General features: G+C 50.5%; 1 protein-coding gene across 1 annotated transcript in view; it reads right to left on the minus strand.

Annotated features, from left to right (window-relative positions):
- The window catches only part of LOC147092061 (uncharacterized), a 65,088-nt gene that overhangs the window by 25,603 nt on the left and 21,418 nt on the right, over window positions 1-18,067 (minus strand). The window contains exon 6 of the mRNA XM_085975789.1: window positions 4,955-5,011. Within this exon, the coding sequence (XP_085831915.1) occupies window positions 4,955-5,011 (57 nt within the window). The remainder of the gene's footprint in view (window positions 1-4,954; window positions 5,012-18,067) is intronic.

Here is an 18,067-nt window from a genome sequence, read left to right on the forward strand (position 1 = left end):
CACCCGGCGCAAGTTCGCGCCACCTTCGCCGATATTCAGTCGCATCGCCCCAAGAGGTTGCTGCTGCGCTAAAACAGGCGATGCACGACTATCTTTAGGCGCTAAGTCGGCGGCCCGGGGCGATACCCCCGAGGCCGTGCGCAGCGCAGGTGCGGTGAGTTGTTGATTGACGGCAGACACTCTGGCGCCGGTCAGCTCTTAAAGGGGGAGGGTGGGTTTGTTTGCCTGCCACGCCCTGCACACTGCAGCCCTCAACCTAGGCCTGACCACTTCAGCTTCATCTGCACAACGCCCAGGGCTATGGAGAAGGCCAGGGAGAGAGCGCAGCGCTTCAGCGACGGTGACCTGAGGGTGCTGGTTGGCGGAGTGGAGCGCAGGCGCCATGTTCTGTTCCCAGAAGGTGGCAGGAGGCCGCTGCCCAGCGCCTACCGGAAAGCCTGGAGGGAGGTCTCAAACAGGGTGACTTCCAACAGCGTGGTTGCCAGGACTCCTGTGCAATGCCGGAAAAAGTTCAACGACCTCACTCGGGTTGTCAGGGTGAGTACCCTTTCCAGTGTCCTCCTCATCCCTGCATGTGCACCTCAGTTTATGGGCAAAGGGACCTGAAAGCCCTAAGGGCCAGCCCTCATCCAGCAGCTATGGGACTGTCATGAAAATCACTTGCACATTCAGCACTTTACACACTGTACAAGCTATTCGACCATGGGAGGCAGTGCAGACAAGATCAGGGCTTCACACTGTCAGGGCCAGTCCACCATGGGAGGCAGTGCAGACAAGATCAGGGCTTCACACTGTCAGGGCCAGTCCACCATGGGAGGCAGTGCAGACAAGATCAGGGCTTCACACTGTCAGGGCCAGTCCACCATGGGAGGCAGTGCAGACAACATCAGGGCTTAACACTGTACTTAGAGGCCGTCCTTTCTCTTGCAGGCCAAGGTGGCGCACAACCGGAGGAAGCAACGTGAGACCGGGGGAGGCCGTCCTGACGTCAAAGAGCTCTCCGACCTCGACCAGCGTGTGAAGCGCATTATGGCAGGACGGCTGATTGGCCCCGTCGCCAGTGGAGATGCCGACCCTGTTCTGGGCACCAATGGTAAGGCATCACCTTTTTGACCTCTCTCGTTCCACTTGCGCCTCAGATCAGCATCCTTTGCCACTGTCCGACCAATGCAGTGAATGGCACCACTCATGCCTCCCTCGCTGCCGCCCTGTCCTCACTCTAAAGTTACTCTTGTGCCTCCCTGCTTTCAGATGGTGAATCGCCAGGTGAGGAGGCGGGCCCTCAAGCTGCCACTGTCAGCGATTCCGAATTCGAGGAGGAGGAAGAGGAAGCCGGCCCATCAGTGCCACCCTCAGCCGCGCCAGCCCATGGCGATGAAGGGGACACGTCTTCCCTGGAGGGGAGCCGGGGGGAAGGGTCGGAGGAGAGTGAAGCTCCGGGGCCCAGCGGCCTGCAGCAACGCGGGAGGGGTGGGGAAGCTCGGCGGACTTCTCCCCAGAGGGTGAGTGCGGCCTCCAGTCCTGCGACGGTCAGCGCAGAGGAGTTGCGGCTCCTGGAGGAAATGGCCGTCCAGGCTGAGCGCAGGCACAATGAGCTCATGGCTGCAGTGGCAAGGATGCCTGACTCCATTGAGTCTTTGTCAAGGAGTGTGCAGGAATTCGGAGCAGCACAGGCCAGGAGTCTGGATCAATTCAGTGCAGCACAGGCCAGGAGTCTACAGGACTTCGCGGCAGCACAGGCGGCTTCGAGCCAAGTGCTCAGTCGTGCCGTCCATTCACTGGCTGTTGTCATGCGGACACAGACCAGGGCCACACGGGCACTAACTGCTGCCACCCTCGCTGGATCAGCCAGGCATCGCCAGGGCACTCGCCGCGCAGCAGCAGCCCAGCAGTCTGTTCTTCAGCTGTTTGCTGCGCATGCTGCAGTGCTGGCCCGTGCGAGTGCCAATGTATCAGGCGACCAGGGAGCACCTGCGATCTGTCAGGTTGGCATCATTCCTGCAGCCGACACTGCCACTCCGCCACTGCAGCTGCCACGAGCCGCTGGACAGAGTGCTGCCGCCCAAGCAGAGTTGGAGCAGTCAGCAGCCGGCCCCTCCAGGGCCAGAGCTGTTGCAGGCCGACCCCCAAGGGCATCTGCCGTCTCGCCATCTGACCCTCAGCAGCCTTCCCCCAGCCTTGCTGCAGCCACTGGGCTCCCATTGAGGAGGAGCTGCAGGGCGGGCAGGGGCCAGGCAAGGATGCGAAAGGCATTGCCCTCGCAGGGCAAAAAGTAGAAGGTCTGCACAAATGGTTTGTGTTTGTTGAAAGGCCGAGACTGGTGTAGTTGTGGTTTTGTAAGGCCGAGACTGTTCGTTTGGTGTTTTTGGAGGGGGCTTCTCTCCATGAGGTTGTAATGTGGGAAGGGCAGAGGTTTCCAAAAAATAAATGTTTTTAAATCGCACTGTGCATGCTTTTTTTTGCAAGTCCTGGTTGCCCTGCTCGGCTGAGGGCTTGTGGAGCGGCTACATTCATCTGGTGACATTGGCACAAGCCATTCCCTGAGCGGGGGCCTAGAACCGACGTTCAATAAGCCGGCGACGGGCGGCCCTTGCACTTTCTGCCTCCCTCCTGTGCTGGTCCTCCTCCTCCTCCTCCTCCTCCTCCTCCTCAGGTGGTCCTCCAACCTCTGGTGGCAGTGGCTGAGTCCTGCGGATAGCCAGGTTGTGCAGCATGCAGCACACGACCACGAAATGGGAGACTCGCTCCGGCGAATATTGTAGGGCTCCACCAGAACGATCCATACAGCAGAACCGTTGCTTCAGGACACCGATTGTTTGCTCAATGATGTTCCTGGTTGCTTGATGGCTGTCGTTGTATCCCTCTTCAGCAGGGGTGCTGGGCGCACGGAGCGGGGTCATCAGCCAGGTACACAAAGGATAGCCTTTGTCCCCGATAAGCCATCCTCGTGGGTGAGGCTGGGCCTGGAACATGTCTGCCACAGAAGTCTGGTGCAGGATGAAGGCATCGTGGCTGCTGCCTGGAAAGCGGGCATTGACAGCTAGGATGAGCTGCCTGTGGTCACACACCAGCTGAACGTTGAGGGAATGGTAGCCCTTCCAGTTGCGGTAATCCTCGGCATTCTCCAGAGGTGCCCGCAAAGCCACATGCGTGCAGTCAATGGCGCCCTGCACCATGGGGAAGCCCGCGAATGCTGCAAAGCCCATTGCACGCTGTTGCTGCTTGACAAGGGCCATGGAGAAGGAGATGAACTGACGTCTCCTTTTGAAAAGGGCATTGGTCACCTGGCGGATGCAGCAATGCACGGCGAACTGGGAGATGTTGGAAATGTCCCCAGTAGCGGATTGGAAGGAGCCGGTGGCATAGAAGTTGAGAGCCACCGTCACCTTCACTGCCACCGACAGAGACGTCCTGCTCCTCAGATGTGGCTGCAGATCACCGCCAAGCAGGTGGCAGATCTCAGTGACCACCGCCCTTCGGAATCGCAGCCTCCGAACACACTGCTCTTCAGACATGTTGAGATAGGAGAACTGCTGGCGGTATACCCTGGGTGGGTAAGGCCTCCTTTCCCGACGCCTGTTGCCCCCTCTCCGTCTAGCCAGGGGTGCCACTCTCTCACGGCGTCTGTGAGCCCTTTGGATGCAATGGAGAAGGCCAGCGTTTGCACCCATTGCAGCCCCCATAATATGTTAGCAAACAATGATATGTCAATGAAGGCAAAGACAAGTGGAAAGCTGTGGCCTGAAGCCACAAGTACCTGTCCGAGTGTTGAGCCAAAGCAGAAAGCTCTCTACCTTGGTCTCTCTGCAAAGATCCGTCTCTCAAAAAGGAGTGCTGCGAAATGGCAGCCTTTTCTACTGCAGGAGGAGTGCCCTTTAATTTGCACCCCCCGTGCCCCGCATCGACTGAGAACCGTTCCCCTCTACCAGTCGCTAGGGGCGCCAGGCGCACAATAGGGCGTCGTGACTGAATTTCCGGTTTGGGGCGCACAAAGGGCGTTGCACGAGGAAATGACGTCAGGATCTGCGCCGCCGCTAAATCGTGAGTGAAGTTGGGGAGAGGCGCAGATCGCGCTGCGCCCGGCCGCTAGCCGCCTAGCGCCCAACATCTCCTCCTCCTAAGGCGCTACCGGCTGGCGCAAGCAACTGAATTTCTAGGCCTGTGTGTTATATACGTGAAATGCTTGTGCAAGGAAATAAAGGACAGTAATGACATCAGCCATGAGTGATTAAAGTGTAACTTTGGTGGCTAGAGTAATAAACATAGGTTGAGGGATCCATTAACTGTATTATAGAAAGATAACAGTTAATAAAGCCTGTTCTTCAAAGAGATTAAGAACTATTAGGTCAGGAAGTCTTGTTTGAGAGAAGTACTACAACAACAACAGCAACAACTTGAATTTATATAGCCCCTTTAACCTCTTAAATCTGTGTCCTCTGGTTACCAACCCTCCTGCCACTGGAAACAGTTTCTGCTTATTTACTCTATCAAAACCCTTCATGATTTTGAACACCTCTATCAAATCTCCACATAAGCTACTCTGGTCGAAGGAGAACAATCCCAGCTTCTCTAAATCTTGCCACGTAACTGAAGTCCCTCATCCCTGGTACCATTCTGGTCAATCTCCCCTTAACCTTCTCTGCTCTAAGGAGAACAACCCCAGCTTCTCCAGTCTCTCCACGTAACTGAAGTCCCTCATCCCTGGTACCATTCTGGTCAATCTCCCCTTAACCTTCTCTGCTCTAAGGAGAACAATCCCAGCTTCTCCACATAACTGAAGTCCCTCATCCCTGGTACCATTCTGGTCGATCTCCTACTCCCCCTGTCCAAGGCCTTAACATCCTTCCTAAAATGTGGTGCCGAGTATTTGAAACAATACTCCAGCTGAGGCCTAATCAGCCTGGTTTCAGACTCTGAAGGGTAGTAATGTCCGTTAATCTTTGGACAGTCTTACCATGTTGATAGTTGGTCTGTCTTCAGCTGCGATGGACAAGACACCCGATACGATACACTGCAAGCGTAAGAGGCACAGTGAGAGGATACGACATACATGCACTGGTGGTAAGAGTCACAAATCTACAAGATGCACTGCAGCAACTCGCCAAGGCTTCTTTGACAGCACCTCCCAAACCCGCGATCTCTTCCACCTAGAAGGACAAGGGCAGCAGGCGCAATGGGAAGTTCCCCTCCATGTCACACACCATCCTGACTTGGTCATATATCAGCCGTTCCGTCATCGTCGCCGGGTCAAAATGCTGTAACTCCCCGAACTAACAGCACTGTGGGAGCACCAGCGGTTCAAGAAGGCAGCTCGCCACCACCTTCTCAAGGGGCAAGTCAGGAATGGGCAATAAACGCCGGCCTTGCCAGTGACGCCCAAATCCCGTGAATGAATGAATTAAGTAAAACCCACTAAGGCCTGATTCTGACCAATTGCTTCACATCAATCCAACATCCGAGTGTGACCAACCCAACTGACAGATCCTCCCCTCTCCCAAGGTTCCACCCCTTAATTCCTCACCCATCCACTGATATTCCTGGCCTCGCCCTCTGCTCTGATCTCACGTGGAATGTTCCCCCACCTTGTCTCCTGCCTGTAAGGGACCCACATTTACTTTTGCTAATCTTTTCCTTTTTACATACCTATAGAGGCTTTTACAGTCTGTTTTTATGTCTCTCGCTAGTTTACTCTCATATTCTATTTTCCCTTTCTTTATCAATATCTTGCTCCTCCGTTGCTGAATTCTAAAATCCTTCCAATCCTCAGGCTTACTACTCTTTTTGGCAGCATTATAAGCCTCTTCCTTTGATCTAATACTATCTTTAACTTCTCTTGTAACAATGCAGAGATTATTACCTTTGAGGTTCTGCTTTTTAATTTGGACCCGAGCTCCTCAAACTCCATCAGCAGAACTCATTCCTAGTTCTACCTATGTCGTCGGTTCCTACATGGACCACGACAACTGGATCCTCCCCCTCCAAGTTCTTCCCCAACCGCGAAGAGATGCCCTGCAATGTCTACACCGCAGACTCCAGCTCAACAACTCTGAGCTGAAGTTCATCAAGGTGCAGGCACTTACTGCAAACGTGGTTGTCCGGGATCACAATGCTCTCCACAAACTCCCACACGCTGCAGTTGCGGCACACCGCCTGCACTGCCATTCCTATATGACCTTGTTTTATTTAATTAAATTGAATTAAATTTGTATTTTGTTAAGTTAGTTTACAGTGTAGTTTCCTGACCACTTACTTGATCTAGATTAAGTTAAGGGTACTGAAATTAAATATCTACCTGTAACACAAGTAGTGTCGGCAAAAAGCAGCAACTCCTTCCCACTCTTTTCCAAATTCCCACTCTTTCCAAATTCCCAAATAAAACACTCTGTTCCAAGTCCACTCCGTTTAATCCCGCTCTGTGTGGACCGTACACAGTGGTGTTCCCCAGCGGTCGGTTCTAGGACCACTGCCTTTCCTGATATAAATGACTTGGACTTGGGTGTTCAGGGCACAATTTCAAAATTTGCAGACGACACAAAACTTGGAAGTATAGTGAACAGTGAGGAGGAGAGTGATAGACTTCAAGAGGACATAGACAGGCTGGTGGAATGGGCGGACACGAGGCAGATGACATTTAACGCAGAAAAGTGCAAAGTAATACATTTTGGTAGAAAGAATGAGGAGAGGAAATATAAACTAAAGGGTAGAATCCTAAAGGGGGTGCATGAACAGAGAGACCTGGGGGTATATGTGCACAAATCCTTGAAGGTGGCAGGGCAGATTGAGAAAGCGGTTAAAAGGCTTACGGGATACTGGGCTTCATAAATAGCGGAAATAACAACAGAAAATGCTGGAAACACTCGGCAGGCCAGGCAGCATCCGTGGAGAGAGAAACAGAGTTAACGTTTCAGGTCTGGGACCCTTCATCAGAACTGGAAAAAGCTGGAGATGTAACAGATATTAAGCAGGTGCCGAGACAGGGGTGGGGGGGTGCAGTTGGGAGGGGAGGAAGGGGATGTAGTGTATGTACCCGTCTACCTTTAAGGGAACTATTGTATGTAACCGTTCACCTTTAAGAGAACTACTTTAGGTGTGGCACTATTTGTTTGGCTTCTGTATACTGTAATACCGATAGTGACCACACCAGTATATAAGTGTTGTGGCAGGATTGCTGGGGCAGATTCGCCCGGACCTTCGAATAGTAAAGACCTGTTTGTTTGTTACTTCTGAAGTCTGTGTATTTATTAACTGCACAACCCACAGACTTTACAGTGGCGACGAGTCCGATCGTACCCTGCGGCAAGACTACCAAAGCAGCGAAGAGCGTCGAAGAGAGGCAACCGCCCTCGTCGTGCTGCTGGGAGAAAACACGAGGCTGCAGCAACAGAAAGAGAAAACACGAGGCGGCAGCAACAGAAAGGAAGCAGACTAGCAACAAAAGTTCATCAGCAACAGGCACTGACTACCCTTCTACCACGGTGCGGAGTGAGCCGATCAGCTGGAAACAAGGCGGCCGCGGCGACTGTGAGTAGGGGAAGGTGTAGAGAATATCCGGAGGATAAGGGCTGTGCACTCGACCACGGTCGAGGGGGGAACGGAGCCAGTCAGAAAGTCGGGTCCAACGGCATCGTGAGACAGTCGGACCTCGATCGGCGGGAAAAGCCGGGCAGCGACCGCAGCCACGAAGCGCTGAGACTGGGAGTAGGCGCCGGAAGAGAAACCCAGCCGCAGCCGGGGAGGGAAACACCGGTCTGCGAGAGGGCTGGGAGGCGAACAGGAACCGTGCGGGTGGGAGAGAGAGACAGAGCCGAGCAAGGGGAGAGAGACTGCGCGAGAGCCAGTCCAGCGGCTGAGCTGTTCTCCACCAACGGGGTACCCAGAGCCGGTGGAACCGAACGTGCGGGAGAGAGAGCGACAGAGCCGGGTACGGAGAGAGAGACTGCGCGAAAGCCAGTCCAGCGGCTGAACTGTCCTCCGTTAACGGGGTGTACCCAGCGCCGGTAGAGCCGTGCGGGCGGGAGGAAAAGACAGAGCCGAGTAAGGGGAGCTGTGCGGAAGCCAGCCAGCGGCTGAACCTGTCCGCTGTGGGGGAAGCGTACCCCTTCCACCGGGAAGAAACGCGGGAAGCCGCCATTAGGCGGAGAAGACGACAGAAGCGGGAAACCGCCATTGAAGTGGGCGGGGCGAGAAGGAAAGAGCGGGAAACCACCATTTTCGCGGGAAAACCGCCATCTTAGAAATAAACAAATAAATAAGAATATTTAAAGAAATACTTGTGTTGTACCCAAGGAAAGGAAGATGCCTAAGCGGGCGGACATCAACGAGTTCAATTCGGAGATAGAAGACTGGGCCACGTACGTAGAACGTATTGAGATACATTGTAAGGCTAACAAAATAGCTAAGGATGAAAAAGCTTTAACCTTACTTAACATGATGGGTGCGAAAACATTCGGGTTGTTGAAGCATCTTCTCTCACCAGCTAAACCGGCAGATCAGACTTTCGATGATAATGTAGCAGTGCTGAAGGATCACTTGAACCCCACACCGTTGATGCTGGCTGAACGATTCAAATTCTACGCAAGAACGCAGAGGAAAGACGAAAGCAATGCGGAATACTTGGTCGAACTGCGTAGGCTAGTGAAATACTGCCAGTTCGGAGGGAATCTGACAGAGGCACTGCGGGACAAGTTCGTATGCGGATTGTCCGAAGAAGGAACGCAGAAGCGACTACTGGAAGAAAATGACCTCACACTGGACAGGGCTGTCCTCATAGCTGCATCGCACGAAGCCGCAGCGAAAGGAACGGCGGAAATGCAGCTAAAGGCGGCGGCACTAGGGGTGGACCAAATTACGTCGAGCACAATAAAATGCTACCGTTGTGGGAAGACAACACACGACCAGAATCAATGCTGGGTTTAAAAACCAAGAATGCAGGAAATGTGGCAAGATCGGGCACATAGCTAAGGTATGCCGGTCAGGAGCAACGCACAACAATAAGGAGTCACCACAAAAATGGTACGGAAAGGTGCAAGAGGTGACTAAGAAGAGTCTGAGGGAACAGAAGTCGGTCTCACACTCCAAATGCAAAGGACTGGACAGTCTGAGAATTCACAACGTGAACAATGAAGTTGACCGACAAACTATCTGGATAACGCTACAGATTGCAAAGGATCCAAGTAAAAATGGAAGTGGACACCGGATCGGCGTTGACGGTCATGAATAAGCATGACTACAAGAAATTTTTCAAGCATATTCCACTACGGGATACGGAACTAGTACTACAGACATACACGGGGCACAAAGTATTCCCCATCGGTAAGATAGAAGTCAAGGTGAGATACAAGGATAAAGATCATCACCGGTTGGACCTGTATGTATTGCCTGAGGGAGGACCACCACTTCTGGGGCGGGAGTGGATCCGAAAAATAAAGTTGGACTGGCAGTCACTAAACACCATGACGGTGGATTCCGAAAAAGAGGATGTCAAACCTGAACGGTTGTCCAGAATATTGGACGAAGCTAAGGAGGTATTCCAGCAAGGACTGGGAACACTGCGAGGAATTAAAGCAAAGGTTAAGATTGCAGAGAATGCAAGCCCAAAGTTTTTTAAGGCCAGATCGGTACCTTACGCAATACGACCAGCTGTGGAGGCAGAACTGGAAGAACTTGAACGATCAGGGGTTCTGTCAAAAGTGGACTGGAGTGAGTGGGCCACGCCCATTGTTCCCGTCATGAAGTCCTCACCAAGTAATAAGCCAGGGGGACCGGGGAAGGTCCGTATCTGCGGAGATTTCAAGATTACTGTGAATCCGGTGCTTCACACGGTACAATACCCGCTTCCACGGATTGAAGATATCTTTGCTTCGTTGGCTGGAGGGAAGCATTTCACGAAAATAGATCTGGCTCAAGCATATTTACAGATGGAGGTCGAGGAAGAGTCACGCCAGTACCTCACCATCAACACTCACAGAGGCTTGTATCGCTACAATAGACTGGTCTTTGGGGTAGCTTCGGCGCCAGCAATTTGGCAGAGGGCCATGGAACAGGTGTTACAAGGAATTCCAAGCACGCAGTGCTACTTAGATGACATTTTAATCACGGGAAAAGATGAGGAAGAACACCTCACGAATTTGAAACTGGTACTCACCAGGTTGAAGGAGTATGGCCTTCGGGTTAATCGCAAGAAGTGTGAGTTCTTCCAAAAACGGATCTCATACTGCGGTCATGTCATTGACCGAGAGGGACTGCATAAGTCACCTGAAAAGATAGAAGCGGTCGTGAAGGCCCCCGCTCCAGGAAACGTATCACAGTTAAGATCATTCTTGGGGTTGATTAATTACTATCACAAGTTTCTGCCAAATTTATCCACGGTGCTGCATCCGCTGAATGACCTGTTGCGGAAAGAAACACCATGGAAGTGGAGTGAAGAATGCAAAAAGGCTTTTCGCAGAAGCAAGGAGTTGATTACCTCTGAAGAAGTGTTGGCTCATTTCAACCCAGCATTACCCCTTCGTCTAGCTTGCAATGCTTCCCCGTACGGAATTGGGGCAGTACTCTCGCACAGGCTACCAAATGGCTCGGAAAGGCCAGTGGCTTTCGCGTCCCGATCATTGACACCCGCGGAGCGAAATTACGCCCAAATAGATAGGGAGGCCCTCAGTCTTGTGTGGGGCGTGAAGAAATTCAACCATTACCTACAATGTAAGAAGTTCACATTGCTGACAGACCACCAGCCGTTGGTGTCCATATTCAACCCAAATAAGGCCGTTTCCACCATGACAGCACAAAGGTTACAAAGGTGGTCCGTGTTACTTGGGGCACACCAATACGAAATTGAGTACAAAGGGTCTAAACAGCATGGAAATGCTGATGGGTTGTCACGCTTGCCATTGCCGATGGTAGAAGAAGCGAGTATAGTGGACCCAGTAGAGTTGTTCCACTCATCCATAGTGGAGTGTCTACCGATAACAAACTCAATGACTGAGAATGAGACAAGGAATGATCCGACTCTTTCACGAGTCTATGATGTAACGGTGGAGGGATGGCCAGCACAGAGCGAACCAACACTGCAAGCATTTGCACAGAGGAAAGAACAACTGTCAGTGTGTCGAGGAACCCTGATGTGTGGATCGAGAGGGGTGATTCCACCCAAACTCCAAGAGAAGGTGCTAAAGGAGCTGCACGAAGGACATCTGGGGGGAGTAAAGATGAAGAATCTAGCAAGAGCGTTTGTGTGGTGGCCAGGCATTGATGGAGACATAGAGGAGATCACGAAGAACTGCCTAGGATGTCAGAGGGTTCAGAACGCGCCACCCCAGGCTCCTCTGCATCCATGGGAGTGGCCCTCATCGCCTTGGCAAAGAGTACACATCGACTTTGCTGGTCCATTTATGGACTCGATGTTTCTGATAGCGGTGGATGCCCACTCCAAGTGGCCGGAAGTAATTAAGATGACCACCACCACGACGGAAAAAACCATTACCGTATTAAGGACTATGTTTGCTCGGAATGGCCTGCCGGAACAGATCTGTTCTGGTAATGGACCACAATTTGTGTCCGAAGAATTCAAGAAATTCTTAAAGAGCAATGGGGTTAAACATTACACGTCAGCCCCATACCACCCCACCTCCAATGGATTGGCTGAAAGGTTTGTCCAGACCTTCAAGAAGGCCGTAAAGGCCATGAGTAATGAAAATATAAGTCTACAACATAAGGTGGATAGCTTTTTGTTGGCATACCGAAATGCAACACATGCAGTCACAAATCAAACTCCCGCAATGATGTTTTGTAATAGACACCTAAGATGCCGGCTGGATTTACTAAAACCGAACGTCAGAAGAGACGTAGAGAACCGGCAATTCCAGGGCATGAATGAAAGGGCCACTAGATCTTTCCAGATCGGTCAACGAGTTTTGGCCCGGGACTACCGTACTGAGAAATGGCAGCCTGGAACTATTGGGAAACGGCTGGGGCCGTTGATGTACACCGTGGACATTGGAGACAATATAATAAGGCGCCATGTTGACCAAATCATAGGGTCCGCCACAAATGGGCAACCGACTTCACCACCTTATCCGGGTAAGGTCGAGACTGAGATACCCAGAACACCTACTTCCGATCTAATAATACTGGAGTCAGCTGAACCTGACACGGCTTTTCAAGCCGAATCGACCTTGCCAGAAGCACCTCCTAGCCCGCCTGAAATGACGACACCACTGCGGCGTTATCTGGACAGAATCCGGAAACCCCCAGAAAGACTGAATCTATGAACTGTCTTACATAGACCTGTATATATGTTAGAATGTATGTTCACTATGGACTTAGTATGTTGAAAGCTAAAAAGGGAGGATTGTAGTGTATGTACCCGTCTACCTTTAAGGAAACTATTGTATGTAACCGTTCACCTTTAAGAGAACTACTTTAGGTGTGGCACTATTTGTTTGGCTTCTGTATACTGTAGTACCGATAGTGACCACACCAGTGTATAAGTGTTGTGGCATGATTGCTGGGGCAGATTCGCCCTGACCTTCGAATAGTAAAGACCTGTTTTGTTTGTTACTTCTGAAGTCTGTGTATTTATTAACTGCACAACCCACAGACTTTACAGGGGAGACCAAACGCAGATTGGGCGACCACTTTGCGGAACACCTCCGTTCAGTCCGTACGGGTGACTCTGAGCTTCCGGTCGCCTGTCACTTTAATTCACCGCTTCACTCCCACTCTGATCTCTCTGTCCTCGGGCTATTGCATTGTTCCAATGAAGCTCAATGTAAGCTCGAGGAACAACACCTCATCTTTCGATTGGGCACTTTACAGCCTGCCGGACTCAACATTGAGTTCAACAATTTCAGATAATTATCCCTGCCCCCATTTTTCATGCAGTATGATTTTTGCCATTCCCATCTGCAACATTTTATCTTTCCTGGCTCTTACAAAAGTACAGGATATTCTTTCTATTCCTTCCTCCCCTCCTAAACCTCCCCCCGCCCCCCCCCCCTCCCGGTCTCTGCACCTGCTTAATATCTGTTACATCTCCAGCTTCTTCCAGTTCTGATGAAGGGTCCCAGACCTGAAACATTAACTCTGTTTCTCTCTCCACGGATGCTGCCTGGCCTGCTGAGTATTTCCAGCATTTTCTGTTGTTATTTCTGATTTCCATCATCCGCAGTATTTTGCTATCATATTCATAAAATAGCGGTATAGAGTACAAAAGTGCAGAAATTATGATAAACCTGTATAAAACACTGGTTTGGCCTCAACTGGAGTTTTGTGTCCAATTCTGGGCACCGCACTTTAGGAAGGATGTGAAGGCCTTAGAGAGGGTGCAGAAAAGATTTACGAGAATGGTTCCAGGGATGAGGGACTGTTCCCATTGGCGGAAGGGTCGAGAACCAGAGGACACAGATTTAAGGTGATTGACAAAAGAACCAAAGGCGACATGAGGAAAAACATTTTTACGCAGCGAGTGGTTAGGATCTGGAATGCACTGCCTGAAAGGGTGGTGGAGGCAGATTCAATCATGGCTTTCAAAAGGGAGTTGGATAAGTACCTGAAGGAAAGAAATTTGCAGGGCTCCGGGGAAAGGGCGGGGGAGTGGGACTAGCTGAGGTGCTCTTGCAGAGAGTCCGCACAGGCTCGACGGGCCGAATGGCCTCCTTCCGTGCTGTAACCATTCTATGATTCTAGTACTGAGGGAACGCTGCACTGTCGGAGGGGCAGTACTGAGGGAGTGCTGCACTGTTGGAGGGGCAGTACTGAGGGAGCGCTGCACTGTCGGAGGGTCAGTCCTGAGGGAGCGCTGCACTTTCGGAGGGGCAGTACTGAGGGAGCGCTGCACTGTCGGAGGGGCAGTACTGCAGGAGCGCTGCACTGTCGGAGGGGCAGTACTGCGGGAGCACTGCACTGTCGGAGGGGCAGTACTGAGGGAGCGCTGCACTGTCGAGGGGCAGTACTGCGGGAGCGCTGCACTGTCGAGGGGCAGTACTGCGGGAGCACTGCACTGTCGGAGGGGCAGTACTGAGGGAGCGCTGCACTGTCGGAGGGGCAGTACTGAGGGAGCGCTGCACTGTCGGAGGGGCAGTACTGAGGGAGCGCTGCACTGTCGGAGGGGCAGTACTGCGGGAGCACTGCACTGTCGGAGGGGCAGTACTGAGGGAGCGCTGCACTGTCGAGGGGCAGTACTGCGGGAGCGCTGCACTGTCGAGGGGCAGTACTGCGGGAGCACTGCACTGTCGGAGGGGCAGTACTGAGGGAGCGCTGCACTGTCGGAGGGGCAGTACTGAGGGAGCGCTGCACTGTCGGAGGGGCAGTACTGAGGGAGCGCTGCACTGCCGGAGGGGCAGTACTGAGGGAGCGCTGCACTGTCGGATGGGCAGTACTGAGGGAGTGCTGCACTGTCGGAGGGGCAGTACTGAGGGAGCGCTGCACTGCCGGAGATGCCGTCTGTTGGACGAGACATTAAACCGAGGCCCCCGTCTGCCATCTCAGGTTGACATAAAAGATCCCACAGACTCTACTGGAAGAAGAACAGGGCGGGGGCGTTCTCTCGGGTGTCCTCGGGCCAATATTTATCCCTCAACTCACATCACTAAAAACAAAATATCTGGTCATTATCACTTTGCTGCTTTTGGGAGCTTGCTGTACGTAAATTGGCTGTTGCGTTTCCTACATTACAACAGTGACTACTAAAGTACTTCATTGGCTGTAAAGCACTTTGGGACCTCCTGCTGTAGAAATGGGAATCTGTCTTTCTCTACTATTAGATTTAGCTCTTCACATTCCTTTGTATCCTTCCCAACCTTAGGGACCTGTATCATTCAGCCGGAGGTCTTCACCAGGGGTTTTATTACAAAGTATTTACAGCACAGAAACAGGCCCTTCGACCCAACAGGTCCGTGCCGCTGTTTGCACTCCCACTCCTCTTCATCTCAGCCCATCACCATATCCCTCTATTCCCTTCTCCCCCATGTGTTTATCGAGCTTCCCCTTAAATGTATCTATACTATTTGCCTCAACCACTCCCTGTGGTAGCGAGTTCCACGTTCTCACCACTCTCTGGGTGAAGAAGTTTCTCCTGAATCTCCTATTGGATTTATTAGTGACTCTCTTATATTGACGGCCCCCTAGTTCTGGTCTCCCCCACAAGTGCAGGGAGGATGAGCAACCTGGCCACAGCACCGTGGTACAGGGGGCCATTCAAGTGGAGGGAGTAAAAAGAAATGTTGTAGTGGTAGGGGATAGTATTATTAGGGGGATAGATAGGGTTCTCTGCAGTCAAGAGCAGGAGTCCCGAAGGCTGTGTTGCCTGCCCGGTGCCAGGGTTAAGGACATCTCCTCTGGGTTGGAAAGAAACTTGGAGCGGGAGGGGGTGGATCCAGTTGTCGTGGTCCATGTTGGTGCAAACGACGTAGATAGGACAAGGAAGACGGTTCTGTTAAAGGAGTATGAGCAGCTAGGGGTCAAATTAAAAAACAGAACCTCAAGGGTAATAATCTCTGGGTTATTACCTGAGCCACGAGCGAATTTGGCTAGGACAAATAAAATTAGAGAGTTAAATGAGTGGCTCAAAGACTGGTGTGGGAGAAATGGGTTTTGCTTCCTGGGACACTGGCACCAGTACTGGGACAGGAGGGAGCTGTTCCATTGGGACGGACTCCACTTGGCCAGTGCTGGGACTAGAGTCCTGGCGAATCATATAACTAGGGCTGTAGAGAGGGCTTTAAACTAATTAGTGGGGGGGAGGTTTCTAGAGAGCAAATAATAGAAATGACAACGGAGAAGGTCATAGACTTAGGTAGCAGTGGGGGAATTAAAAAACAGAATGTGTCAGGAAGGGACAGAAGGTATGGAGTAAAAGGTAAAGTAGCAAAAGGGGAAAAAACAGGAACTAAGTGTCACAAAACATATCTGATAGTTCTTTGTCTGAATGCACGTAGCATTCGTAACAAAATGAATGAGTTAACGGCACAAATAACGACATATGGGTATGATCTTGTGGCCATTACAGAAACATGGCTGCAGGGTGACCATGACTGGGAATTAAACATACCAGGTTATTTAACAATCAGGAAGGACAGGCAGGAAGGGAGGGGAGGTGGGGTGGCTATGTTAATAAAGGAAGGAATCACTGTAATACAGAGAAATGATATTGGGTCAAAGGAGCAGGATAGTGAAACAGTTTGGGTGGAGATAAGGAATAATAAGGGGAAAAAAACACTAGTGGGCGTAGTCTATAGGCCTCCGAACAGTTGCAACTCTGTTGGACGGAGTATTAATCAGGAAATAGTTGAGGCTTGTAATAAGGGAACAGCTATAATTATGGGGGATTTTAATTATCATATTAACTGGACAAATCAAATTGGGCAGAGCAGCCTTGAGGATGAGTTCATTGAGTGTATTAGGGATGGGTTTCTTGAGCAGTATGTAACTGAACCGACCAGGGGGCAAGCAACCTTAGATTTGGTCCTGTGTAATGAGACAGGATTAATTAAAAATGTCCTAGTAAAGGATCCCCTTGGAATGAGTGACCATAACATGGTTGAATTCCATATTCAATTAGAGGGTGAGAAGGTTGGATCTCAAACAAGCGTGCTAAGCTTGAATAAAGGAGACTATGAAGGTATGAGAGCGGAATTGATTAGAGTGGACTGGGAAAATAGATTAAAGGGTAAGACGGTACATGATCAGTGGTGTACATTTAAGGAGTTATTTTACAACTTCCAAAAAATATATATTCCACTGAGGAAAAAAGGGTGTAAAAGAAAAGGTAGCCATCCGTGGCTAAGTAAAGTAATTAAGGATAGTATCCAACTAAAAACAAGGGCATATAAGGTAGCCAAATCTAGTGGGAGGATAGAAGATTGGGAAGTCTTTAAAAGACAGCAAAAAATAACTAAGAGATTGATTAAGAAAGGGAAGATAGATTATGAAAGTAAATTAGCAAAAAATATAAAAACAGATAGCAAAAGTTTCTATAGTTATATAAAAAGAAAAAGGGTGGCTAAAGTAAATGTTGGTCCCTTAGAGGATGAGACCGGGAAATTAATGGTGGGAAACATGGAGATGGCAAAAACGCTGAACAATTATTTTGTATCAGTCTTTACGGTAGACTATCCCACGGTAGAATATCCCAACACTGGACAAACAGGGGGCTCTAGGGGGGGGAGGAGCTAAATACGATTAAAATCACTAAGGAAGTGGTACTTGGTAAAATAATGGGACTCAAGGCGGATAAATCCCCTGGACTTGATGGCTTGCATCCTAGGGTCTTGAGGGAAGTGGCGGTAGGGATTGTGGATGCATTGGTAATAATTTTCCAAAACTCCCTGGACTCAGCAAAGGTCCCGGCAGATTGGAAAACTGCTAATGTAACACCCTTATTTAAAAAGGGTAGTAGGCAGAAGGCTGGAAACTATAGACCTGTTAGCCTAACATCTGTGGTTGGTAAAATGTTAGAGTCCATTATTGAGGAGACAGTAATGGGACATTTGGATAAACATAATTTAATAGGACAAACTCAGCATGGTTTCATGAAGGGGAAGTCATGTTTGACAAATTTGCTTGAGTTCTTTGAGGAAGTAACATACAGGGTGGATAAAGGGGAACCAGTGGACGTAGTGTATTTAGACTTCCAAAAGGCATTTGACAAGGTGCCACACAAAAGATTATTGCTCAAGATAAAAGATCACGGGATTGGGGGTAATATTCTGGCGTGGGTGGAGGATTGGCTCTCTAACAGAAAGCAGAGAGTTGGGATAAATGGTTCATTCTCAGACTGGCAACCAGTAACTAGTGGTGTTCCGCAGGGGTCAGTGCTGGGTCCCCAACTCTTTACAATCTATATTAACGATTTGGAGGAGGGGACCGAGTGTAACATATCAAAGTTTGCAGATGATACAAAGATGGGACGGAAAGTAGTGAGTGAGGAGGACATAAAAAACCTGCAAAGGGACATAGACAGGCTAAGTAAGTGGGCAGAGATTTGGCAGATGGAATACAATACTGGAAAGTGTGAGGTTATGCACTTTGGCAGGAAAAATCAGAGCAAGTTATTATCTTAATGGCAAGAAAC

This window comes from Somniosus microcephalus, unplaced genomic scaffold (assembly GCF_052327205.1).
Source record: "Somniosus microcephalus isolate GS21.2 unplaced genomic scaffold, FLI_Smic_1.0 unresolved_chr2, whole genome shotgun sequence".
NCBI lineage: Eukaryota > Metazoa > Chordata > Chondrichthyes > Squaliformes > Somniosidae > Somniosus > Somniosus microcephalus.